The sequence below is a fragment of the Biomphalaria glabrata genome, chromosome 10 (assembly GCF_947242115.1).
Source record: "Biomphalaria glabrata chromosome 10, xgBioGlab47.1, whole genome shotgun sequence".
NCBI lineage: Eukaryota > Metazoa > Mollusca > Gastropoda > Planorbidae > Biomphalaria > Biomphalaria glabrata.
This window is the reverse complement of record NC_074720.1, coordinates 24,468,120-24,495,948: the sequence shown is the minus strand read 5'-3', so window position 1 is coordinate 24,495,948 and position 27,829 is coordinate 24,468,120. Positions and strand designations below refer to the sequence as shown.

Here is a 27,829-nt window from a genome sequence, read left to right as displayed (position 1 = left end):
TTACTTTACGAGCCTTAGGTGTAGCAAAGTCATACATATTGTTACAATTGACCAGTGACATAAAGAGATTAACGTGTGACCCCGGCGAGATAACACAGGAGCGAGTGTTCTCTGGAATGTACATGTATAAACAAAGACAGAATGTGACGTGTCCTTATCAGTTGTTCCAGAAGGTACTAGCAGTGTCCAGTGACAGATAGAGGTCACTACGTGTGACTCCAGCAAGATGACACTGCAGCGGGTGGTCTCTGGAATCTACATGTATAAACAAAGACAGGATGTGACGTTTCCTCACGTGTTATTCCAGAAGATACTAGCAGTGTTTGTGCAACTTTGGAGGAGCGATTAGAGACTCTATATAAGCCAGAGAGTTAATGTGAAAGTGAGTCGTGAGTGAGTCGTAGGAAGCCGTCGGTAGAGTCGTCGTTACTGTTGTCTACTGTGCGAGACAGTAGAAGAGAAATGTGTACGATTCGATGCAAGTTAACTAGGGTAGAGTTCGATGCAAGTTAACTAGGGTAGAGTTAACTGGAGTGGACTATGTCGTTAAAGTCTATACAACGAACTACAGTGGACTTGAGCCATTACAGTCGTTACAGTCGATGTAAGACGTGTGCGGCTCTGATTCGGTAGACTTGAGTACGAATTGGTTCAGTTTTGGAGACCTAGATCGACACTGGGAAGTGTGTCGTTGGTCTGTTCTGTGGAATACGGCTCGATGCAAGTTGAGAAGAGATGAATTGAAACGAAGTGAAGAGATGAATTGCAACGAAGTACAGCTAACTGTAAACTGACAGATATTGTACAGCCTTCTACGCTACATGTTACAGTGACGAATTGTTAGAGTTAATAGTCATTAAAGTTATATGAAACTGAAAGTTGAGTCGTCAAGTTCTTTGCAGTGTTTTTATCTGTGTGCCTACTAATACATTTAGCCAGAAGATTCAGAAATACGTAACAATATTATTATCTTAGTCAAATAGATTTTTTGGTCCATGTAGGGTACTAGCAGAACCAGAACATTGGAGTTGAGGAGGGGGGGTGATTTTTTTCCAAACCCTAACTCTAATGCCCAGTAAACCCTAACTCTAATGCCCAGTAAACCCTAACTCTAATGCCCAGTAAACCCTAACTCTAATGCCCAGTAAACCCTAACCTTAAGCATGAATGTGTGTTTCTCAACGTTTGGCAAAAAAAACAAACAAAAAACAGCCATGTTGAGGCCTTTCACTTGACAGCTAGGGGGTATGGGGGAGCGCTGTAAGTCATGTTTGTAACTTTGTTTTGTTACAGAAGCTCCGACGCCAAAAGCGTTTTCTTGCATTCTTCACAGCAGAAACGCATTCTCCTGACATCTACAGCACATTATTCATCCTATTCAAAAAGGACCTTTTGAAAATATTTTACTTGCTTTTTTTTTCTAACATTCATTGATACCAGATCTATAGGTTACAACCGTTACAGGGTAAAGCATGGATTTTGTAACTAAAATTCTAATCCCTTTTCGGATATAAAGATGTTACATTAAAGTCTAAATATAAATGTAAAATATATTTTAAAGTTTCGAACATAGTAAATTGATATCTAAATAAAATATTACACTGCATAATTTTGGAGAACATCTGGACTAAATCTAAGTCTATTGAAGTTCAATGATAGTGTTACAAATTAACAGTGACAAGTAAAGGTCAACGTATGACCCCAGCGAAATGACACAGCAGCCAAAAAAGTGGGATCTTTCTTGCTAGAATGTATTCCACCAAACTTCTTATTGAACTTGACATGAAAGAGCTTAGACAAGAGCATCGAGAGAGATGTCTATAGCTTAACGGAAATAAGGAAACGCTAACATCACGTCTCAGACAAGCCCTGTTGGAGGAAGATGAGAATTCGGACACCAGCCAATTTGAAATCAAACCTAATACCATGAAGCTCCTAAGAACCTTGCAATATAAGATGAACACGATGAACGAGCTTCTGAACACCCTGCAGGATCAGATTGAATCGACAGATGACACATAGACTTGATTTGGAAAAACCCCTTCATAATGCGCCCCTGACACATACACGGTCTCACATTTTGGGTCCGTTGATTTTAGTAGCACTTTTATTATCACCCCCCTCCCGCAAAAATATTTAAAAAAAAACGGTAGTCTTTCGTACACATTCCCGTTCCCTTTTCTACATTTCTCTTGGTATCTTGTTCTCTATAAATAACAGAAATATCAATATTGGTTTTATTAACTGTAATCGTTTATCTGACCATTTTGAATGCTAATTAATATTGTTTTTTTGTTTATTTTTGACAGTAGTACAAAGTACCATTCCTTGTTCTCTCCCTTTCTCCTTCTCGAAAAAAGAAAAACACTCTAGATCTATCGAAACAAACCGAATCGAATGCAAACTCTGAGGCCATTTTTTTAAAGAAATACCAAAACAAAAAATTGAAACGAAGTTTACAATTGAACACTTTAATTTGTTACTGTCACCACCTCAAAGTTGGTGCCATAGTGTAGAAACCCTATTTCAATATTGTGAATGTTATTTCTATATTGTGAATGTAATTCACAACTCATGTTGCCCTAAGGTGAACACTTTTGACCTTAAGTGAACCAGAGTTAAGAGCAGTCAGTCAATATAGGGAGTTGGTAGCAAGCACTTGATAGAGTCACTTAATATAGTCAGTTGAGTTAGTTGTTTAAAGAAGTTGGTTATAGATTAGTTACTAAGTTGTCATTATATTCGCCATATTTCTATAGAGGATTAATGCTGACCATTCCTGAATTGAATTTTGTATCATATTCAATATGTGGTGTTATTACTTATATTAAACTTATTTGTGTCTGCCACATCAAGTGTCATTTCCTTATTCTGTGAATTATAATATGAACCCAATGTCACCACCACGCCTACATAGATAAACCGACAATAATATCACAGCATCAAAACATAACCACATTGACATTTATGGTGTCAAAAATACAGTGGTGACAGTTACCCCAAAAATGCATCAAAGAGTTATTGACAAAAAAAATAAGGATTTATCTACATTAGATTATGACTAGATCTAGGTAAATATTCATGCAGCGTTTTTGAGTCTATTTTTAAAAGGAAGGGGTAATGACGTAAACAAGATTACAAAGAGAGTTTGTTTTAATACACAAATTCAGAGGCGGCCCCTGTCGGAGTCGGATCCCTGTCGGATTTGCCTATTCGCAAGGAATATTCAAGACGTGATTTCATTTTGATGGTCAAAAGTAATAATGTTTCAAAGATTCATTTGCCGTTGTAAAAAAAATGATTTGATTTTTTTTTCTGTTCTACATGTTTCGGGTGTTCCTTCTAAGTTAAAAATAATCAACTTCTCGCTGGACGATGGAGGATGGCAGCTAGCAGGGTATGAACCCTGACTGGTCGTGCTGTTTGCGCGCTGGACTGTCATTTGGATTTATCGATGGTCCCTGGTTCAAACCCTAGATAAAGAGTTATATTACACATTACGGCATGGCATCTATAGGATATGTACAATATGTCAGACGAGCGATTTTAGGATAGTCTTTCAGTATTGATTTGTAATTAAAAAAAAAAAAAAAGAACAGATATATCGTGGTTGTACTTCGATGTCTCAGCACAGCAGTGACGTAGCTAGGGTATTGGATGCCTGGTGCGGCCGGTCCTCATGCCCCCCCCCCAAACAAAAAGTCTTTTTTTTTCTCCAAAAGAAATGTGTATGTAATGTTAAAGTATTGCTAATTTGGAAAAAAATCTATTTTACAAAAAAGATACTACAAATAAATCTTAGTGCTTTCTTACTAGCAATTTATCAATAATTTTATCAACATCTTTTTTTAGCTGCTTCCGAAAAGGGAAAAGACGCTATTAATTTGTGTTGAAAGTCTGTACGTCCGTCCGTTTAGACTAGAAAAGATAGTGAAAATCCGACATCATAATATTTTAGACCATTCTACTACTTTTTTCTTTTTTGAAAGCGAAAAATCTAATTTTTAAATCACTTATGCAAGCAGTTTTATTTATAAAAATATACCACTTTAACAACTATTCACTATTCATAATAACTGACATGGGAGGCTCGTTAGTGAGGGAGATAAATATTTACTATATTTTTAACTCATTTATGCAAATGGTTTTAGATTTTAAAAAAAAATAATTTTACATTTGTATTGCCAAGTTATGTAAGTTCTGTCATACTAACTACTACATTAACACACACAAAAATGTTTACTTTTTTTAAAGAGAAAAAATCTTTTTAGTGTGCATATAAGTTGGAAAAAATTTAAAGCAACAATTAATAAGTAGTTTTTCATATTATCGTGTGAACTGCAGTGTGACAAGAGGGACAATAAGGATAGCAACGTTTATTTTCAATAAGAGATAGTCCCCTTTAGTACTTGATTTAAGTCCCTGTTAACTGTTTACAATTGCCACTCTCTCTTAAGTCTTTGAACTGACCAGTGTAGTTTGAACTAAATCTCTATAATGTTTAACATACTTGTGTTATTGTTCTATTACTGTATTACTCAAGAGGATTGTGCCACTGTTATGGGAAGAGTGTTTCGATAATGAGCTAAGTAGACTTTATTTATTTGTTAGTAATAAGTTGGCTAATGTAAATATATATTCTTAGTCTCTTATCCTCTCCTGTATGTTTTTTTTAAAAGACATCTTTTGTTTTGATAAGAGACAGTAGTGTGTCTCAAGGATGATGTCATTTCATTGTTAATGCTTATATGATATTATTGTAAACCATCTTTTTGGTTTTTGACATAAGACATTATTGGGCCCCTGTGATGGTGGTTCTTTAATTATTTAGACCTGAATCTGTCTACTATTTTGATTTGTTTAATTGTTTCATTTTCTTTTGTAAACCTTTATTTCCATTTATACTTTCCATGATTTTTTTTCCTTCTAAATAAACTCTTTTTTTTGTTGCAACTGAAAGCTCAGAATTATTACTTGTCCGTCTCAGTAGTTTTGTATATCTAGAGGTTATAGTTAATAGCCTAGATAGTATAATTTAGGACCACAAAGTACCACTGGACTAACTTGCCAGTACAGCAGAAGTCACTGGTCTTATGACCTATCCTAATACAAGGTCACATAATTCATTTTGGTAATTCTGAAGGACTTCACGGGTCAGCCATCTTTTTTAATATGTTGTTATTGTTTATGTTCCAAAGAAATCCCAAGATAGTGTCTATGTATCAACACAGTTTACTATAAAAAATCAATTGACCTTCAATACCCTTGTCATATCAATATATTAATTAGTTCTATCAGTTAGATTTTGAGTCTAATTAATAGACTTAGGACTAGATGATACCGGTATATCTAGATCTAGCATATTTTTTAGCTGCAAAAATATAAAAAAAAACAAAAACCCAAATCTGAGAGAAAACCCAAGATTTAAGATTACAGTCAAAACAATATTAAAGATGGCTGATTCAGAATTACCTTCATTTTTTATAAAACAATATCGGGAACATTTTTACAATAATGAAACATGAGTCAGTATAGAGATTTTGATTTAGCATTTAAATGCTATTTACATAAATGGAACAACATATTATTAATAATGTGTTTTTGCAACGTTTAAGCAAGGAAATTGAATGTAATATGGGTTAGAAGAGCAAACAAACATTTGTTGGCGTTGATTAGTTTTGCTAAAAACATTCGGAACAATCAATTATAGACACTTAAAACTATTGAGATGTTACGGGAGGAACATTAAAGGATAAATCAGATTTTCAATAGCTGTTAAAGTTATTTTTTTTTATCTAAACGTGAGGGACAGACCAACCGACAGACAAAACGCACAAAAATAAGTCTCTTTTATTCTGATGGGACCACTCAACAAAAAATAAATAAAATGTGATTATTTTTAAAATTTTGAGGGATCTGATAGCACCATGTCTTGCAGATGCTTGTCACGCTACTGCACGAAAGTCCATTTTAAAAAATGTGCTTACAAAGTGCATTATTAGCCTTTATAAACAAACAGAAATGTTTTCTTTTAATTTTAGCAGCTAGTTGACCAGAAAAAACTTCTTTAACTAATATTTATATTAGTTGTTGTGACAAGTCAAAAGCTTGCTGTCAGAGTCACTCAAATTTATGTCACAGCATTAATCATTATCTATCATTATTTATTTATTTTATTTTAATTATTTCCCTGTCCTATCCCCACTTTCTTCACCCACCCCACCTTTACCTCTTCGAGCTAGACTTGGTCCGCCACCTTGGCGTCCTTTCATTTATCTTCCCTTGACCGGGGTAAAGATAAACACAGTCTCTTTGATCTCACCCGCAGGATGTCTGACAGCCGCAGTGGACACCACCTTGGGTGGAATGCGAGTCAATATTTCTCCCCCCCCCTCTGACCAACACGCCGATTGACCTTTCCAAGGTGCGACTCTTGTCGGACTTCACCCACGTGTAAGTTAATTCTGAGCCTAGGGCATTTCCTGTTTCCGCCCACATTTTCCAGGCCTATATATAAGGTAGATTAAATCAAGCCAGACTCTCTCATTTTCTCATTCGAGCTGAGCTATCGAGTCTGGACTGCTTCATTTATTCTTTCTCTTAGAGGAATACCTGGTGGTAAGCCGAACTTAATCACAAGTTCCACTTAATTACTTTGTGCATATTTCTCACTGGATATTATCATGTGTATTTTATTATTTCATTTATATTTAATTAGTGCATTGTGTATTTCTCACTGTCGTAAGTAGAAAACATAAACGTGTCCTATGTATGTATTTAAGTATTGCATTAATCTATTAATGCTACGTTGCTCAATTGATCGTTTATGCAGCCATGTATATATTTGTACATCTTATTTTATTTCCTTTATCTCGGCTGACCGCCTTGATAATTTTACTAGCGCACTAATACTGCGTCTAGAAAAGAGATATGAATTATATCCCCTTTAGTCATTCTACTTTGACGAGAGTTGCGCCCCTTGAATGGACACCCTCTCCATTCAAGCGCGCTCCATTGTTCTCGGCCGACGGTCGTGTGTAAACACACCGTCATGGTCGCTGACCATCGCCCATTCCCCCCCCTTTTTTTTTCTCTCTTCCAACTTGTGTTGTTTATTTGATATTATTATTTCCCCTTATATGTACATTTCTATATTGCTACTATCAGCCATCTATTTTCCAAATCCCATTTGTCACCATCTCCTCATTGTACTCAAAAGCAATTTTACCAATCTGACGAATGCACCTCAGTCGAGGGCATCGACAAGATGCATGAGAGACATGTCCTAACTTGTCTTTATTTATCCGCAGCCTCCCTCAGGTGTCTGCCTTTGTGCTAAGTGCTATTCAGCACTGCACTTGCCTATTTATCGGATCACTCACCTGCCTATTTATTTGGCATTGTCTGCCTAGTCATCTGCCTATCTGCTATTGAGTATCATCTCCCGCCTACGTGGATCTACTCAACTCTACTACTTGGCGCTATCGGCCTTGCCCGCCTAGTCGACAGCCCACCTGTCAACTTATTAGGTGCGACGTCCCTATAGACCCAGATCTGCGTGAGACGTCATAGCTACGCCAAACCTCTACTACGCACTGGACCTATCCTTTTAACTACGCTGCCCACGGCAGATCAGCTCTGCCAGCAGTAACCTTGTGCCCACGGTAGCCGGCCACCCGCCCTACTGTGCTCACTACAGATATCAGAACTGTGGATTGAGACTCCACAAGAACTATATCACCGGCGTCCCTCTACCCACTAGAGCGCCACCTCCAGCTGCAGAACCTCAAGCCAGGATCACAGCCAGCTACGACATCAACAGGACAACCAGCTAAGTTCAGAAGACAAAGTGACATACTCTCTTATTAAGTGCAAGAGTGATGATTAAACATAGTATTGATTAAAGATAGATACAAACCCTCCCCCTTTTTATTCTTTTATGTAAATATTTATGTAAATAAATATTCTTCAATTTAACTTTTCTATCTCTCTTTCATTGCTTGTCTCGTTGCGTGCCTTGCTTCCGATTTATATGCTGACGGGTTGGTGTGTGATAGCTTTCAAAAATAATCATCCCCTAGACACTAAACGCGCCAAACACACATCACATTCCCCAACCTGTCACAGTTGTGAACATTTCTTGTACATTTTAAAAATATATTTGACTGAAAATAAACTTGGGGTGTCATTCTTTGTTAACATATTGTAACATTGCCTCCCTTACATTTACGTAATTGTTTTAAAATTGGTGTATTTTTATGAAAAAATCGCTTCCATAATTAATTTTATAAACTAAACGGTATGCTTTTAGAAAACCAAAGGTAGCCGTTGCACCTAAACATTTCAAGCCGCATCGCATGGTGAAATAATATTTTTCATTCGTCTTCTAGATTTCGAGATCTGAGCATGACAGACGGACAGACGGACATTTTGCACCAACCTAATAGCGGCTTTTCCCCTAACGGGTGCCGCTAATAAGAATTAAAAAACTTATGTAAAATGAAGAAAAATGGATGTTATGACTCTTCCATGCGCATCTTCCATGCGCACCGCCATCCAGGCTAGTGCAGAGATGCGCACCTCTAGTAATCAGACTAGAAAAGGATGTTGACATTAGGAGAGAAACGATTTCCGCCCAAGGAGACAGCCAATATGGAGATGCCCTTTTTGTTTGTCATGTCTCCGTGTAAATAAACGGCTATGTCTCGTTGAGTTGCCTCCCTTAAGTTATTACATTGGTGTCAGAAGTGGGATTATAGTCGACTCAATGAGAAGAGGTAGGATTCTAGCACAATGGCATCTTTGAAACAACTAGCCCTACTCTTAGTGAAAAAGCTAAGGCAGGAACTTCGTTACAGACGCCTGAAGGTTGGTGGTAGCAAAGAGGTGCTAACAGCTCGTCTCCGGCAAGCCCTAATTGATGAAGACGAAGATCCGGAGACCTACCTATTTGAAATTGAACCGGAGATTTATGAGCTTATTGGCAAGATAAATGAAGGTATTGATGCAATGTGTGAACAAATTAACAGTATGGGGATCAAGGTAGATAAAAAGGTGTCTCAAATGAAAGAAGGAGTAGACTCGTGGGTAAAGGAGCAATTGCCTGTAGACTCGTTGGTAAAGAAGTTGCGTGGTCAAGACTGTGGTTGCACAAACAGTGGTGACGGGGACGCTGGGTATTTGAGCGCCGTCTGTGTCTGTGTTGTGGGCAAGACTTGTGGTTGTGACTTTCAAGACGAGAAACGTGACAATGATTGGTGTGATGATCTCAACGAGATGTACCAAATCGAAGGGAAAGAGACAAATGAAGAAACTGAAGACTGTTATGTGCCTGAAGCGTTTGTTCCTGTTGTACTTGTTACCAGTACCTCAATGAGCTGGACAGATCAAGACAACGTTGTGTTGATGGAATGTTATATTGTATGAAGAGTTGTGCCCATGCACAGGGGAAACTACTCTAGTAATCAAGATGGCTTATTAAACTTGTGTTTATCTGAGATTGTTCTTATGTCAAGTGTATTTATATTTGAGTGTCCATCGTAACATGGTGGCAGCGGTTTACACATCTAATAAAGGTAAACGATAACCTAGAATATCTTGAGGAAAATATAAGAAATCAGTAGCTAAAATGGCAACTGCTAATAGATATTTCCCAGTACCGCAACCGCTATTGCAAACAGGCAATATGGCGGCCAATTGGAAAAGATTCAGAAGAGACTGGGATAACTATGAAAAGGCCACGAAACTCACAACAGAGACAGAAGATATACGTGTAGCAACACTAATGACCATAATTGGAAGTGAGGCTGCAGACGTGTTCGATTTATTTGGAAAAGGGCAGGAGACAAAAATAAATGAAATTTTAAAGAGTTTTGAAGAGTTCTATGTTGGGAGAACCAACGAAACATATGAGAGATATGTCTTCGATACGAGAAGACAAGAAGAGGACGAGAACATTGACTCGTACATAACTGCCCTGAAGAAACTGGCAAGCAGCTGCAATTTTGATAAACTAGAAGAGAGTCTGATTAGGGACCGAATTATCTTAGGGGTTAGAAGTGAACACTTAAAGATGAAACTGTTGCAAGGTGATAAACTAACTCTACAGAAATGCATAGATGTGTGTAGGATATATGAAAGATCACAAAGGCAAATGAAAGATATCAGAGAAGGAAGAAACGAACCTTTGGACAAACCAATAATGGAAAGAATCTCAACATCTAAGTCAGGTCCAAAATACAGAAAGGAATATCAACAGAGTGACAAGGGGCCAAGACAAAGGAAAACTTGTAAATTTTGCAAGGGCGACCATGAATACATAAAGGAAAAATGTCCGGCTTGGGGAAAATCATGTCACATTTGTGGAGGCAGGAATCATTTCGCCTCAGTCTGCAAAAAGAAAATATATAGCATTACTCAAGCAAAAACACAGAGCAACATAGACTCAACAGAAAAAGATGAAGTTACACTCCAAACTGAATGGGTAATGGCAATGAATGGCCCCAAAAAGCATAGGACGACGGCCGTCATGATGATCAACAACCAGAGTCAGATTTCAAGTAGACAGTGCCGCCGACGTCAATACCTTAAACGAAAAATATGTGTGCCAAGACCAGATAGTACCGACGTCCCAGAGATTAACAATGTGGAATAAGACGGTAATGGAGCCAAAAGGAAAAGCTACGTTGGTAACCACCAATCTAAAGACCAATGAGAAATTCAATGTAGAGTATGTGGTAGTACCAAATGATCTAACATGCCTGCTAGGATTATCAACACTGAGGAAGATGGAACTCATTCACATAAATGAAGATCGATTTATTGCCAAAGTGGAAGCCACAGGAAACAAACATCAAAACATTGACGCACTCGGTGACTTGGGCGTGGCTACATTGAAAATAGACAAAACAGTGAATCCCAAAGTCTTACCATGTAAAAGAATTCCTATAGCATTAAAAGAGAAAGTCAGAGCCGAACTAAACTCATTAGTTCAACGAGGAATTCTGGAAAGAATAACTCAGCCCACAGAGTGGGTTAGTGAAATGGCATTGTTAGAGAAATCAGATGGCAGTATCAGATTCTGCATTGATCCTCAACCTTTGAACAAGGCACTACTGAGGGAGCACTACAACCTAACAACACTAGAAGACATTTTGGCTGAAATGGGTAACGCCAAGATATTTAGCAAAGTCGACATTCAGGAAGCTTTTTGGCATATCAAACTAGACCCGGACTCATCAGGTCTCACTGCAATGGCGACCTCATTCGGTAGATACAAATGGAATAGACTTCCTTTTGGTCTCAAAGTAAGCTCGGAAGTCTTTCAAAGACATTTGAATGATGCGTTGGAGGGACTAACAGGATGTTTTAACATGGTGGATGATATAATGGTAATTGGAAAGGGGGACACAGTAGAAGAGGCTCGCAAAAATCATGAGGAAAACTTATCAAAATTACTCAATAGGCTAAAGGAATAGAACATCAGACTAAATGAAAAGAAATCAGAAAACTTATCAAAATTACTCAATAGGGAATAGAACATCAGACTTAATGAAAAGAAATCAGCATTCCGAAAGTCAGAAATTGTGTTTTTGGGACACATTATTTCCCAGTCAGGTATAAAAGTAGACCCAAACAAGGTAAGAGCCATAACAAAACTAAAAACCCCTGAAGACATCGGAGATTTTGTGGAATGATACAATATCTATCAAGATTCATCCCAGGTCTTTCAGCAGACCTACAAACAATAACAGAACTAAGAAACACAAACTATTCGTGTGGTCGAATGACTGTGAGAAAGCATTTAATAGTGTCAAACAGAAGATATCTAATCATGGAACCCTAGTAGTAGCTCTAGAAAAATTTGACCAGTACACGTACGGCAGAACAATAATAATACAGCTCAGTTGTGCACCTAAAAGGCTTCAAAGCTTAATGATGCGTTTGTACCGATACGATGTTCAGTACCAGTATACCAAAGGAAACAGATTACAGATTGCAGCCACGCTAAGCAGAGACCCTTTGCCAGAGCAGAAAGATTTTCCTGACACCTCTATGAACACTGTAGGACTGGCCCTCCCAGATATAATGTTAGATAAAGTTAAAAATGCAGTCAAATTAGACAATGAGATGCAGATATTGAAACAGTACATACTGAACGGTTGGCCAGACAAGCATCATATTGTACCAGAACTTAAACAGTATTGGTCACTTGCAGATGTACTGACTTATGAGGATGGCCTTCTAATGAAAGGGGAGAGAATAATTATTCCAAGAGCATTAAGAAAAGAAGTTGAGACCAAACTACATGCAGCACATTTAGGGTATGATGCCATGATAAGAAGAGCAAGGGACGCAGTTTTCTGGCTGGGAATAGCGGCAAGAATAAAAGAAATAGCTAATGCATGCCAACCTTGTCAGCAAAGTAAACCTGCAAACCAGAAAGAAAGCTTAATACAGCATAATGAGAGTTCAAATCCCTGTGACAAAGTTGGAATAGATGTGTTCCAAATATTTAACCAACAATACCTTGCCATAGTTGACTACTATTCAAATTTTATTGAAGTAGAACATTTGCACACGACAACAAGTCAAGTTGTTATAAGAAAACTAAAAAATTTGTTTGCCAGATATGGGGTCCCCAAAGTTTGTATCAGTGATTTTGGACCTCAGTTTTCATCTGCTGAATTAACCGCATTTATGAAAGCATGGGGTGTCCATCATTTAAAATCTTCACCAGGACACCATCAGTCAAACGGCAAGGCAGAGGCAGCAGTGAAAATGTTAAAGAATCTGATGAAAAAATCCAAAGAAAGTAAATCAGATGCCTATGAAGCCCTATTAGAGTTTAGAAATACGCCCAGGCAACCAATTTAAGTCCGGCTCAGATGCTCTTTGGAAGGGCAACAAGAACGCTATTGCCAAGAAGAGAGCATCCTGCAAGAATGTCACAACAAGAAGCCACGGCCAAACGGGAGAAGCGACAGCAAAGTGTCAGAAAACACTAGAACAAAACAGCTCGTGACATGAAGCTTATAAACGTCGGACAGAAAGTCTTCTATCAATCACCAAACGATACTACCTGGAGACATGGAAAGTGAACGAACGTGCCTACATTATAGAAGGGGACAATGGTTTCAAGTACCAAAGAAACAGAAGACACCTACGACCTGACACTACTAACAACATAGACTTTTCTCCAGATAGAGAAAGTAATTGTACTGACATTTTCCCAGACGCAGAGAATGAGTGTATTAACAGTCCGCCCAAAGCCGAAAACACTCACCAGTACTCTCTGCGACCTAGGGCCACTCTCCAGAAACCGTCAAGATATGGAGACTATGTTTGAGAACTATGTGTCTTTACTGTTAGAAATGGTTTTGTTGATCTGATTGTAGTTATTTAATTTGAAACATATTTACGGTTGTAAATAGTTTTGTCAATTTGATTGTATAATTATTTTTTTCCTTATATTTTTTTTCAACTTTTCTTTTTTTTTAATTTTTTTTTTGGGATGAAAGGGGATGTTGATGGGATGTTATATTGTATGAAGAATTGTGCCCATGCACCAGGGAAAGTACTCTAGTAATCAAGATGTCTGATTAAACTTGTTTGTGTTTACCTGAGATTGTTCTTATGTCAAGTGTATTTATATTTGAGTGTCCATCGTAACACGTTGGGTCTGCGTTCAAGCCTGTTGCTATGGACCTTAAAGACCTCTGCCTATCTGCAGGTGCTCACGAAGAAAATTCGAAGCTTGACAACTGCATCCAGAAGTTTACCATGAACTGTACGTGCGGCGCATCACACATAGAATTTAGATGTCAAGAAAACCACCAACAGGGTATATGTACTTCTACCATCATCATCGACATTGGCATAGATGAATGTCAATCAAACCACTCTAAATCTGAGTTGTCAAGAGGAAGACATTTTCCGCTTGAACCTGAAGAGACCTATCTTCTGGACGTGAGACTGTTATCTGAGGATGACTGCGGTGCATTGCACTTTGTTTGCAACGTGGCTGCATGTGAACCTGCAGCTCCCTTGAGAGGCGTCTGTCGGGAAGGTCTGCTGAGACAGCGTGTCCAATCAACGGCTGTGCTGAAGAAAACAGTGCTCGACACTATCTCTTTGTGTGTCAAACGGCCACGCCATTGTCGCAACAACAGCCTGATCAACTGGAGAAAGAGAAAGCGGCACTGGAGGAATACAGTGCGGATGACTTCGTGGGGAACACGCTCCCTGCCGCCTGTGACTCCCACTGATCGACCTCCACCTGAACTGTCAAACCTCAGCTGCAGTATTTCTTTTCGGGACGAAAAGTGCTAAGACGGGGGCAATGTTATGACTCTTCCATGCGCATCTTCCATGCGCACCACCATCCAGGCTAGTGCAGAGATGCGCACCTCTAGTAACTAGACCAGAAAAGGATGTTGACATTAGTAGACAAACGATTTCCGCCCAAGTAGAGAGCCAATATGGAGATGCTGTACTCAAGGCAGATGCTCTTTGTGTTTGTCATGTCTCCGTGTAAATAAACGTCTATGTCTCGTTGAGTTGCCTCCCTTCAGTTATTACAATACGGAATTTGTGACATAATCTATTTATGCTTTCTAATTAGACTGCGGCCATTTTGGGAATACCGAAAATAAAATACTAAGGTTTAATAGAAAGCTTGCGGTTTTTCGCAAATAGCGGCGGTCAGGCTGCGCAACTGTTAAAAACCTTTCGTAGTGAGTACCTAGAAGGTAAAAGGAACCTGTATATGAAATTTAATGCAGATACGTGCGATAGATGAAGAGATTTCGTGATCAATGAGTGGTATGTCAGTGAGTGGTAACTTACAAATATATAGTAGATTATGTCGCTACCTTCTCTAAGTCCTTAGTAAATGTAAATTGGAGTTTGTGGTGGGATGGTAAATGCTACTAATCAACAATCATAACCATAAACCAACAGATTATGATGATAGGTTCTTAATCGGATCGGGGAGTGGTGGTGATGAAAGTCATCGCCCTCCCCTTCAACCTTAACCCTTAAAGATGTGCTGATTTTGAGGTCGTACATTTTGAAAGGTGTTGTGGTGAGGTATTCTAGCTCCCGTCGCCTCAGTGTGGCGCCTCCGGTGGAAACTCTTCTTGGAGGAGCAGATAGGCTAAGAACGAGAGCGAACATTGATTCCAGTAGGCTACTACAGTAATGCTCTAGCGAGTGTACTTGCACGTAGTCAGGATAGAAGAAAGGCTTCCTAACCAATCCTATCAGTCGCAGCGTTCCCGAGCGGGATCCATACTGACGGTGATGGTTCCTCCACGGAACGCGTCGATACAGCATAGGAATAAGAAGCGTCCCTCGTGTGCTCGGCTTCCGGCCTTGAATGAGATGAGGGGAATCCATAGTCTTAGCTCAAGAGACCGTGACCCCATGAACAGACGGATATGATTAAATGATCGTTTTGTCGATGGGGGCCTTCAGACAGGAGGGTTGGTGAAGAGCCATACCTTCATCCTAGTTAAGGGACAAAATCCTTTCCCAGATCAAAGGTTCATAAAAGGGATTTATATAGAATCTTTTCGGACATCTCGACAGGGTAAGGCGGTAAAAATGTTGATCAACTCCGTCAACTATATCCTTAACCAAAATAGTTGTTACAATTTTTACGAAGCAATGATCCCCACTACTTTGTTCTTCAAAATTATGTCACTGGCTAAACAAATAATCACAGAATAGAATTCAAATGTGAACAGTTTTAATCTCTATACTTCAATAAATGTTAAGTACCAATTTAATGCTACATCTCACATACATCTGCAGGACTAAATAACGAATTCGTTACAAAGTTAATAAAGTTTTAAATTCCATATGTCATTTCCATAAACTATGAACACAAGTATTAACACACACATTCACACAATAGAGCGTCTAGAAAGGGTTACCCATTACAAATATAAAGAAGGAAGGGCTATTAATATTTAGAGATAAATACTTTTATGTAAAAAATAAATGATAAATTAAATAAATCAATATACTATTAGTACTCTGTCAACATATTTCAATCCCTAAGTAACGGGCACATTCAAGGCCGACTGAATCACAAAGGTCAAGGCACAAAGCCATCCTCCTCCCATGCTTCTTCTCTTGCGTATCACCTTGTATTGCTCCAGGCTCCAGCTTCTTTCCGTTTGGCTAATCTCTGGGGTGAATTGGACAAAAATTTGAACAATTTATGTACAGTTTCAAAAAAGGTGACAATCGCTGGATCTATCTCAGCAGAATGAAGAGCTGCCAGGTTCAGAGAGTGATTATCACAGTTCAGAAATGTTGCCTTTGGATTTATGTCTAAGAGACAGACGGCCACTTATTGTGGCTGCTTTATCTGCACAGATCAAAATCAAGTCTAATGTCTTTAAGAGTTTTGCAGAACAGGTTCTTCATCATGTTGTCCATCAGGTTTCAAAATTTCAAAGTAGTTAAGGAATGACTCTTATTTCGAAATTATCAACATCCAAGTAACAAACTATTACATCTTTGTGGGAATCATCTGAACAGTGATAGACACGTTCATAGTCTCCTTTGTTCTCAGTGCTCTTATCAGATTTCTTCTTAAATGATAAGGATGATGAAATAAACTACCCTATATACCAAGTTACTTCCTGAGAGTAACACGGCACTAGTCAGCGCTATGGAAGTTACTCCTTGAAATTGAGAGTAACCCCGCACGGAAAGAGTTAATACTCTGTGTGGAAAACATACAACAGGGTCACTAACTTATACAACAATGTGAAACCAAGATTATATGAAAGTGACGTAATATTTAATTTATTTAAAAACAAATTTCGGACATTCATTTGGGGGCCCCCTAAAGATCTTCAAATTCTCCCCCTCCTCTCCCCACCCTAGCTACACCACTGCAGCATATGTGCTAAAATAGAAGTCTAAAGATTATAACAGATGGCTCGAAATGTTGTAGACTTAGCAGCGTGTTCACAGACGTTGGTAGACACACTTCAGTTAAAACCATAATAATCATAATAACAATAAAACTACTAATGTATAAAACAATGCAGATTGTCACATGCCATTGAGCTGTGTAGGAAATTATGAAAAAGATGTTTCGATGAGTGAAGAATAGCCTCTAAAAATGTTTGTAAAATGTTTGACATGCATCGAATGTTCCTGAAGATCTAAATGCTATCCCAAACCCCCCGCGGGACGACGGGGATGGCAAAAGCCAGGGTATGATACCGTAACCCTAAAGACGATCAACCAGGTAGCCCTTCCCTTAAATCCGTCAGGTGACAGTGATGTTAATATTATATAATGACACCTTATTTGTAGCCACCTTGTCCGCCATCTCAAGAGTGTCCTTTTGTCAGTTTTTCTTTTGTGTAAAAAAATACACTATTCGACCCACGGCGTAGCATGTGCCGTTATTTTGCAGGGCCGGCCTTAGGCCCATGCAACCTATGCGACCGCAGTGGGCACCGCACTTTCAAAGGACCCGCGCTAATTCTAGGTGTAAATTATTAAATTAAACCATTTTATAAATTATAACAGAATTCCCGGAGCCTCCTGATTTATCAGGAGCTCCTGAAAATCTCCTGACATTGCAAAATATACGAAAAAGTCATGGAAATCTCCGGAAATTATTAAAATCTCTAGAAAATTCATACATATCTCCTGAAATATACAACGGTTGAGTCTTGCCCTGCTATTTAGTGACGGGTGAATACAGAGTAGATTACTTGTTCTCCCCTCCCCTCTTTTTTTTTCGCCGCTAAAGTTACGTTGTGTAACTCTAGTCCGACTTGCAGAAATGAAAGAGGGATCTTTCCATGACTTCTAGGTCAAAATGGTTACGCCCGGCCCTGCTATTTATTGATGGGTGAATACTACTTGTTCCCCCACTCTTGTTTTTCGCTGCTAAAGTTACGTGGGGTAACTCTAGTCCGACTTCCAGAAATAAAAGAATGATCTTTCCCCTTGTCCAAACTCTTGAGCCACGAAGAGAACTATATATATAGATAGTCAACCCATGGCGTAAGATACGCCGCTATTTTGCAGGGCCGGCCATAGGACACTGCAACCTTTGCGACCGCAGTGGGCCCCACACTTTCATAGGACTCGCGCTAATTCAAGTTGTAAATTATTAAATTAAGCCATTTTATAACTTATTACAGATTTCCCGCGGCCGCCTGATTACCAGGAGCTTCTGGTAATCTCCTAAAATTGCAAAATATACGAAAAAGTCCTGGAAATATCCGGAAATTATTAAAATCTCTGACCACATACAAATACCTGACCAAGAAGACTGTCTAATCTTAGGAGATATGAATAGTCACTCTCAGAGCTGGGGATACCCAGACCTAAATGCCAGGGGAGAAGAAATTGAAGAATGGCAAGCAGAGAACAGACTTATCTTGCTTAATAAACCTGAGGACAAACCAACCTTTTTTTCAAGAGCCTGGCTAACATCAACCACTCCAGATCTAGCCTTTGCAACAGACAACTTATCCAAAAAGTGCACCAGAGAAGTTGCAGACCAGCTAGCCACCAGTGACCACAGACCCATATTGATCAGTATCGATACCTCCTTCAAAATATCAGAAAACTCCACCATCCCCAGATGGAACTACAAAAAAGCCAACTGGCACCTATTCTCAAAGCTCACAGACCTATACACAACTTCAATAAACTGCAAATCAAACCAGGTTAATAAGTCATTCTCAGCTTTCTCCAAAGCAATCCTCCTAGCAGCTAAGGAATCAATTCCTAAAGGAGCAAGAAAAGATTATATCCCCAACTGGTCTGATCACCTAAAACAACTCCACAATGCCACTATTGAAGCCAGAAACACAGTAGAATATAACCCTTGTATAGAAAATAACATAAATCTAAAAGCAGCTAACGCAGTTTTCAGGAAAAATTACCTTTCCGCCATGAGGAAAAGTTGGCATGAAAAAACAGAACAACTAAACGTAGAGAGAGATGGCCACAAACTCTGGCGTATAGCCGAATGTCTCAACCAGGAAGAAAACAGAACAACTCCTATAGTAATAGAAAAGGACAACAAACCCCTGAAAGGCCAAGAAGCAGCAAATTAATTCATTAAGTTTTTCCAAAGCGTAGGACAAATACAAATTAATGAAAGTAGAAATAAAGATGTAAACTCAGAAATCCAAGATAAAATTAAAGAAAACAATCCAGCTTACTCCTTGGGAATGACCACTAATCTTAAAATGAAGGAACTAGATGAATCCCTAAAAGTCCTCAAACCAAAACAAGCCCCGGGCCCAGACAAAATATCAAATGACATGCTTCTTCACTTGGGTCCTCAAGCCAAAAGAAAACTGCTACAATTATTCAATGCTAGCTGGAAATCTGGCAGAATTCCAAACATCTGGAAAAAAGCCATTATGATCCCTTTAATAAAGCACGGCAAAACAAGAAATAAACTGGATAGCTACCGTCCCATCAGCCTCACTAGCTGTACTTGCATACTGATGGAAAGAGTGATAAATAGAAGGCTGACATGGATCCTTGAGTCAAATAACCTACTCACTGAAGCCCAGGCTGGCTTTAGAAAAGGCAGATCAACAGAAGATCAAATTGCCTTCATCACACAAGAAATAGAAGACGGCATTTAAGAAAAGAAACCAACAACAATTGTGTGGGTTGACTTATAAAAAGCATTTGACAAAGTCTGGGAACAAGGTCTCTTGCTCAAGCTAATCCAGCATCACATATCCCACAGAATGTACAACTGGATAAAGGAATACCTAAATAACAGAAGAGCCTTAGTTTGCATGCAAGAACAAAGAAGCCACACAGTGGGTATAAAAAATGGCGTTCCCCAAGGAGGAGTCCTATCCCCAACACTTTTCCTAATATTCATAAACGATCTAAATCAAAACCTACCCAAAAAAGTTAAAAGCAGCATGTATGCAGATGACCTTGCCTTAATTAGCACAGAAGAATATAAAGGAACATCGAAATTTCGATTACAAGATGCTCTTGATAAACTCAAAAATTGGTCCAAAGACTGGGGCATGTCCATTAACACAAAAAAGACAACATATACCATATTCTCACTGTCAACAAAACAACAAACAATAAAATTAACATTAGATAAGGAAGCTTTAGAAAAAAATGACAGCCCTACTTATCTTGGAGTCATCTATGACCCGAGACTAACCTGGAAAAACCAAATAGATAAAACACAGAGTAAAGGCATCCAGAGACTATCCCTCTTGAAAAAATTAGCTGGCACAGATTGGGGAGTTAATCACAACATCCTGAAAAAGACCTAAATCAGTTATGTAAGACCTGTACTAGAATAATAATAATAATAATAATAATCTTTATTATTCGTAAGGAAATTTGTTTTACAATTTGTGCATTACACCAAACAAAAAACATTATAACTATAAGAAACCAAAGTGTACATTCACACTAGACTCACTCATAATTTACATGTGACAAAGTGTATACCAGATTGTTCTTATTTAATGATTTGATTGCCAGGGGAACAAAAGAGTGTTTGTGTCTGTTTGTCTTTGCTATCGGTGTCTTGTATCTCTTTTGTGATGGTAAAATCACAAAATCCTGACACAAAGGGTGATTCTTTATTTCGAGGATCTTGTTAGCTTTTTTATAGATGTTTGTCTCAAACAACTGCCCACAGCATGGGGCTCAGCAGCTCAAACCAACCTAAGGAAAATAGACAAGGTTCAAAATATTGGTCTAAGGATAATGACAGGAGCCATCAAAACAACACCCATAAGAGCTATGGAGGAAACCGCTGCTCTGATTTCTCTGGATGAAAGAAGAGAAATAAAAATCCTTTCCCAATTCACTAAATTGGAAACCTTGGAGAGGCACCCACTCAGAACAAAAATCCACAAAACTGGCACAAAAAAAACGTCTCAAAAGGACCAATTTCATACAGGAATCTCTAAACCTAAAAAAGAAACACCAACTTGAAACAAGATTACAAAGAGAGTTTGTGTTACACAAACTCAGAGGCGGCCCCCGTCGAAGTCGGATCCCTGTTGGATCTGCATATTCGCAAATAATATTCAAGAAGTGATTTAATTTTGATGTAAAATGTTTTACATGTTTCGGATGTTCCTTCAGAGTTGAAGATAATTACTTCCTAGTCCAAACCTCCCGCAGGACGACGGGGGATGGGAGCGGGCAGGGTTTGAACCCTGGACCATCCATAAATCTGAACGACAGTCTAGCGCGAAAACCGCACGACCAGGCAGCCATCCGATGGTCAAAAGTAATAATGTTTCAAAGATTCATTTGCCGTAAATTTAAATTAAATAAAAAAATAGTAGATTAGTTTTAGTATATTAAAACATTATAATATTGATCAAAACGTTTGGAAATGAAAATCTACACATAACCAGGCTTAATAAACATTACTATACTATTACTATTTGAAGAATTAATTCCATATAACGTCAGAGGAAAAAAAACACTACGTCACACGGCCTAGCTAGACTAAAAATCGCCTTCATCGATACGAGCCATTTATCCGAGTGCTCATTGACTTTGGTGCACCGAGTGCGTTCTTTAAGCATTTCATTTAAAGAACTCATTCCATATGACGTCAAAGGAAAAAAAACACTACGTCACACGGCCTAGCTAGAATAAAAATCGCCTTCATCATTACGAGCCATTTATAGAGTGTTCATAGACATTGGTGCACCGAGTGCGTTCTTTTAGCATTTATTTTAAAGAATTCATTCCATATGACGTCAAAGGAAAAAAAAAACACTACGTCACACGGCTTAGTTAGACTAAAATATGTTTTTATTAATACAAGCAATATTTCGAGGCTTAATAGACATTGGTGCACCGAGTGCGTTCTTTTAACATTACATTTAAAGAGTCCATTCATATGACGTCAAAGAAAAAAAATTCCATTACCTCACAATAGGCTAGTACCGGTACCATAAAAAAATGTCTTTATTTACACGAGATATTTAACGAGGACATTGGTGCACTGTGTTCTTATAGAATTTATTTAAAAAGGATCAAAGCCGCATTGTTTTTGCGTTTTGTCTGTCAGTCGGTCTGTCCGTCATCTTGATATAAAAAAAAACAACAACAACTAAAAGTTATTTAAAATTGATTAACCTTTATTCTACGTTTCAAAACATCGCAAAAATTTTTAGGTATGAACACAATTGAAAAGTTTATATAATAGATTGTTCCGGATGTTTGTATAAATAGTAAAAGAAAAAGAGAATTTCAGATAAATGAAATACCGTTAATTAAATTTTTTGGATGGTCTCGTATAAAAATTAGATGTACTACAGCCATGTGGAGAGATTTTCATACCTTACTTTGGTGTTTGGATTCTGTTTTCCTTAAAAATCGGAACATAATATTAACGATAATTAGATTTTTTAATGTTTTAGGTAGAAAGTTAAATGTACTGTAAGAGAGTAGTGAGTTAAAATATTTTTCATAAAAATCCGTAAAAACATTATTTCGTAAATGAGAAGATTATTTGTTTATTAATTAGAAGAGGGAGTTCAAACAATTATTTGGCGTTAGTAGATTTTTAAATAAATTCGGAAATTTCTGGCGACGATTTATAAGAAACAAAATCCGGAACTTTCTTAATCGATTACAAAACTTCTATGTTATGTTTTAGCAAAAAAATTAAATGTCTAAAAAGTAATTTTCAGTAATCAATTCTAGTAAATTACTTTTTTTTTAAGCCCTGAACAACCTATTGTCGATATTTTTAAAATTTGTTTAAAGATGAAAATACGGAACAATTTGATATTGATAACCAAATTATAGTGACGCATTGTCAAATAATATAAGTATAATATTAGTAAATTATGCGATTTCAAACAATCATTAGGCATAATTCATGTTTTATAAAACAATATCCGGAACATTTTTTTCACTTAATGAAATATAAGTCAGTATAGAGATTTTGATTTAGCATTAATATGCTATTTACATAAAAAACGGAACAACATATTATTGATAATGTGTTTTTGCAACGTTTAAGCATGGAAATTGAATGTAATATAAATTAGAAGAGCAAACAAACATTTGTTGGGGTTGATTAGTTTTGCACAAAAAAATCCGGAACAATCAATATTTAGATACTTAAAACTATTGAGATGTTACGGGAGGAACATTAAAGTGTAAATCAGATTTTCAATAGCTTTTAGAGTTTTAGTTTTTTTTAATCTAATCGTGACGGACAGACCGACCAACAGACAAAACGCACAAAAATAATCTTCTTTTATTCGGATGGGGGCACTAAAGAAAAAATAAATAAAATCTGATTTTTAGCGGCCCCCGTAAGGGGAAAAAGCCGCTATTAGGTTTGTGCAAAATGTCCGTCTGTCCGTCTGTCCGTCTGTCACACTCAGATCTCGAAAACTAGAAGAGATATGAAAAATATTATTTCATCATTAAATCCGGCTTGAAAAGTTTAGGTGCAACGGCTACTTTTGGTTTTCTAAAAGCAAACCGTTTAATTTATAAAATTAATTATGCAAGCGATTTTTTCATAAAAATACACCAATTCTAAAACAATTACGTAAATGTAAGGGAGGCAATGTTACAATATGCTAACAAAGATGTACAATTTTTGTGTATTTTCAGTATCACTAAGTCAAATATATTTTTAAAATGTACAGGAAATGTTTACAACAAATACAAATAATAGTTAAAGACGTTTTTTCTGGTCAACTAGCTGCTAAAATTAAAAGAAAACATTTCTGTTTGTTTATAAAGGCTAATAATGCACTTTGTATGTAAATATCACGCACATTTTTTTAAATGGACTTTTTATGCAGCGATTTTCGTGCAGTAGCGTAACGTCGCAACATGATCAGGTGCTAAACCAATTCCTTAAACTTTTTTTAAAAATCAGATTTTATTTATTTTTTGTTTAGTGCCCCCATCCGAATAAAAGAAGCTTATTTTTGTGCGTTTTGTCTGTTGGTCGGTCTGTCCGTCACGATTAGATTTAAAAAACTAGAACTCTAAAAGCTATTGAAAATCTGATTTACCCTTTAATGTTCCTCCCATAACATCTCAATAGTTTTAAGTATCTAAAATTGATTGTTCCGGATTTTTTTGTGCAAAACTAATCAACGCCAACAAATGTTTGTTTGCTCTTCTAACTTATATTACATTCAATTTCCATGCTTAAACGTTGCAAAAACACATCATCAATAATATGTTGTTACGTTTTTTATGTAAATAGCATATTAATGCTAAATCATAATCTCTATACTGACTTATATTTCATTTTCATTAAGTGTAAAAATGTTCCGGATATTGTTTTATAAAACATGAATTATGCCTAATGATTGTTTGAAATCGCATAAGGCTTTTAAAAAAAGTAATTTACTAGAATTGATTACTGAAAATTACTTTTTAGACATTTAATTTTCTTTTAAAACATAACATAGAAGTTTTGTAATCGATTAAGAAAGTTCCGGATTTTGTTTCTTACAAATCGTCGCCAGAAATTTCCGAATTTATTTAAAAATCTACTAACGCCAAATAATTGTTTGAACTCCCTCTTCTAATTAATAAACAAATAATCTTCTCATTTACGAAATAATGTTTTTACGGATTTTTATGAAAAATATTTTAACTCACTACTTTCTTACAGTACATTTAACTTTCTACCTAAAACATTAAAAAATCTAATTATCGTTAATATTATGTTCCGATTTTTAAGGAAAACAGAATCCAAACACCAAAGTAAGGTATGAAAATCTCTCCACGTGGCTGTAGTACATCTAATTTTTATACGAGACCATCCAAAAAATTTAATTAACGGTATTACATTTATCTGAAATTCTCTTTTTCTTTTACTATTTATACAAACATCCGGAACAATCTATTATATAAACTTTTCAATTGTGTTCATACCTAAAAATTATTGCGATGTTTTGAAACGTAAAATAAAGGTTAATCAATTTTTAATAACTTTTAGTTGTTTTTTTTATATCAAGATAACGGACAGACCGACTGACAGACAAAACGCAAAAACAATGTGGCTTTGATCCTTTTTAAATAATATCTATTAGAACTCAGTGCACCAATGTCTATGAACCCTCGTTAAATATCTCGTGTAAATAAAGACATTTTTTTTTTGGTACCGGTACTAGCCTATTGTGAGGTAATGGAATTTTTTTTCTTTGACGTCATATGAATGGACTCTTTAAATGTAATGTTAAAAGAACGCACTCGGTGCACCAATGTCTATTAACCCTCGAAAAAATTGCTTGTATTAATGAAAACATATTTTAGTCTAACTAAGCCGTGTGACGTAGTGTTTTTTTTTCCTTTGACGTCACATGGAATGAATTCTTTAAATGAAATGCTAAAAGAACGCACTCGGTGCACCAATGTCTATGAACACTCGAGAAATGGCTCGTGTTGATAAAGGTGATTTTTAGTCTAGCTAGGCCGTGTGACGTAGTGTTTTTTTTCCTTTGACGTCATATGGAATGAATTCTTTAAATGAAATGCTTAAAGAACGCACTCGGTGCACCAAAGTCTATGAACACTCGATAAATGGCTCTTATAGATGAAGGCGATTTTTAGTCTAGCTAGGCCGTGTGACGTAGTGTTTTTTTTTCCCTCTGACGTTATATGGAATTAATTCTTCAAATGAAATGAAAAAAGAACTCGGTATAGTAATGTTTATTAAGCCTCGTTATGTGACTCGCGTTTAAAAAAGGAATGATATCTTGATTTAGATCTAATCTAGATTTTTTAAACTAGATCTAGATTTTTATTACAGTATATCTAGATCTGGATTTATATTCTAATTAAAATTATTTTAGAGTCTAGATCTAGAATTTCTAGATCTAGTTTAGACTAAAATAGACTAGATTAAGATGTAGAATTTCAATTTCTAAACTTAAAGTGTAAAAAAAAAGTGTAGATTTTCATTTCCAAACGTTTTGATCAATATTGTAATGTTTTAATATACTAAAACTAATCTACTATTTTTTTATTAAATTTAAATTTAAATTTACGGCAAATGAATCTTTGAAACATTATTACTTTTGACCATCGGATGGCTGCCTGGTCGTGCGGTTTGCGCGCTGGACTGTCGTTCAGATTTATGGATGGCCCAGGGTTCAAACCCTTCCCGCTCCCATCCCCCGTCGTCCGGCGGGAGGTTTGGACTAGGAAGTAATTATCTTCAACTCTGAAGGAACATCCGAAACGTGTAAAACATTTTACATCAAAATTAAATCTCCTCTTGAATATTATTTGCGAATATGCAGATCCGACAGGGATCCGACTTCGACGGGGGCCGCCTCTGAGTTTGTGTAACACAAACTCTCTTTGTAATCTTGTTTAAAAAAGTTTAGGGAATTGGTTTAGCACCTGGTCATGTAGCGAAGTTACGCTACTGCACGAAAATCGCTGCATAAAAAGTCCATTAAAAAAATGTGCGTGATATTTACATACAAAATGCATTATTAGCCTTTATAAACAAACAGAAATGTTTTCTTTTAATTTTAGCAGCTAGTTGACCAGAAAAAACATCGTTAACTTCTATTTATATTTGTTGTAAACATTTCCTGTACATTTTAAAAATATATTTGACTTAGTGATACTGAAAATACACAAAAATTGTCCATCTTTGTTAGCATATTGTAACATTGCCTCCCTTACATTTACGTAATTGTTTTAGAATTGGTGTATTTTTATGAAAAAATCGCTTGCATAATTAATTTTATAAATTAAACGGTTTGCTTTTAGAAAACCAAAAGTAGCCGTTGCACCTAAACTTTTCAAGCCGCATTTAATGATGAAATAATATTTTTCATATCTCTTCTAGTTTTCGAGATCTGAGTGTGACAGACGGACAGACGGACATTTTGCACAAACCTAATAGCGGCTTTTTCCCCTTACGGGGGCCGCTAAAAATTACTCTGGAATCCTCGATACACTAAAATGAATCTCCAACCTGGGACGAAAGCCCTCTTCCTACTATAAGGGACCATATTGAAAACATAAAAAGAAAATCTGATTACAGACCAACAGAGCTCAAGGAAATAGTGAACTGTTTTCTACATACCAATTTTCCTAGCAATCAGTGGATCAGAGTTTACACGGATGGCTCATCCCATAAAGCCACCACAAATGGAGGAGCTGGAATACTTATCGAATGGCCAGATGGAGGAAAACTAGAAAAATCCATTGCAACTGGAGAGCTCTCTGACAGTCACAGAGCAGAAAGGGAAGCACTAGCACTAGCTGCTACCATGCTAGCAAATCCTCCAAGTTCCCCTCACAGTCAGATTGTCTTTCTAACAGACGCGAAAACAACCCTCCAAAGCTTGCAAAATTCTGATTCCCCTTATATTAAAAACCTCAGAACAGCACTTACAAAGCTCAACAACAACAGCAAAAAAACTATTATTCAATGGATACCAGCTCACATACAACTAGCAGGAAATGAGAAGGCTGACACACTCGCCAAAAGTGGGAGAACAAACTCACAAGTAAACTCTGCACTCTATCCAGAAGAAATGAAGAAATTAATTGTAGATAAAATAAATGAGAAATGGACGAGCTCTCATCCAAATCACAAGAAAGATGACGCTTACTATAAGCTATCCCGACAATACCAACGTCTAATCTTTCGACTCAGGACCGGACACAACAGAATGCGACAACACATGTTCCGGAAGCTCAAAATTGGAACCAGTGAAATCTGCCCATGTGGAGTATCACCAGAAAATGCCGACCACGTCCTCCAAAACTGCTCTCTCTACCAAGAGGCCCGTATAAGACATTGGCCCCA

The 27,829-nt window shown here is 37.1% G+C and overlaps 2 protein-coding genes across 3 annotated transcripts in view; one reads left to right on the top strand and one right to left on the bottom strand.

Moving 5' to 3' along the window:
• LOC106071334 (uncharacterized) overlaps positions 1-27,829 on the bottom strand; it is a 134,210-nt gene that overhangs the window by 86,601 nt on the left and 19,780 nt on the right. Inside the window, exon 1 of one of the 2 annotated variants that reach the window (XM_056043661.1) lies at positions 14,848-14,867. The exons of the other annotated variant lie outside the window; for it this stretch is intronic. The gene's annotated coding sequence lies outside the window, so the exon portion shown is untranslated. Of the gene's footprint in view, positions 1-14,847; positions 14,868-27,829 lie in introns of those variants that run through there. 2 annotated transcript variants of the gene reach the window in all.
• Positions 11,938-12,876, top strand: LOC106069905 (uncharacterized protein K02A2.6-like). The gene has a single exon (XM_013229680.2). It carries the CDS (start codon positions 11,938-11,940, stop codon positions 12,874-12,876), a length of 939 nt encoding a protein of 312 aa, XP_013085134.2.

Bases quoted from the DNA above. Each gene is read 5' to 3' on its own strand.
- LOC106069905 (XM_013229680.2), top strand. From the start codon at position 11,938: ATGCGTTTGTACCGATACGATGTTCAGTACCAGTATACCAAAGGAAAC.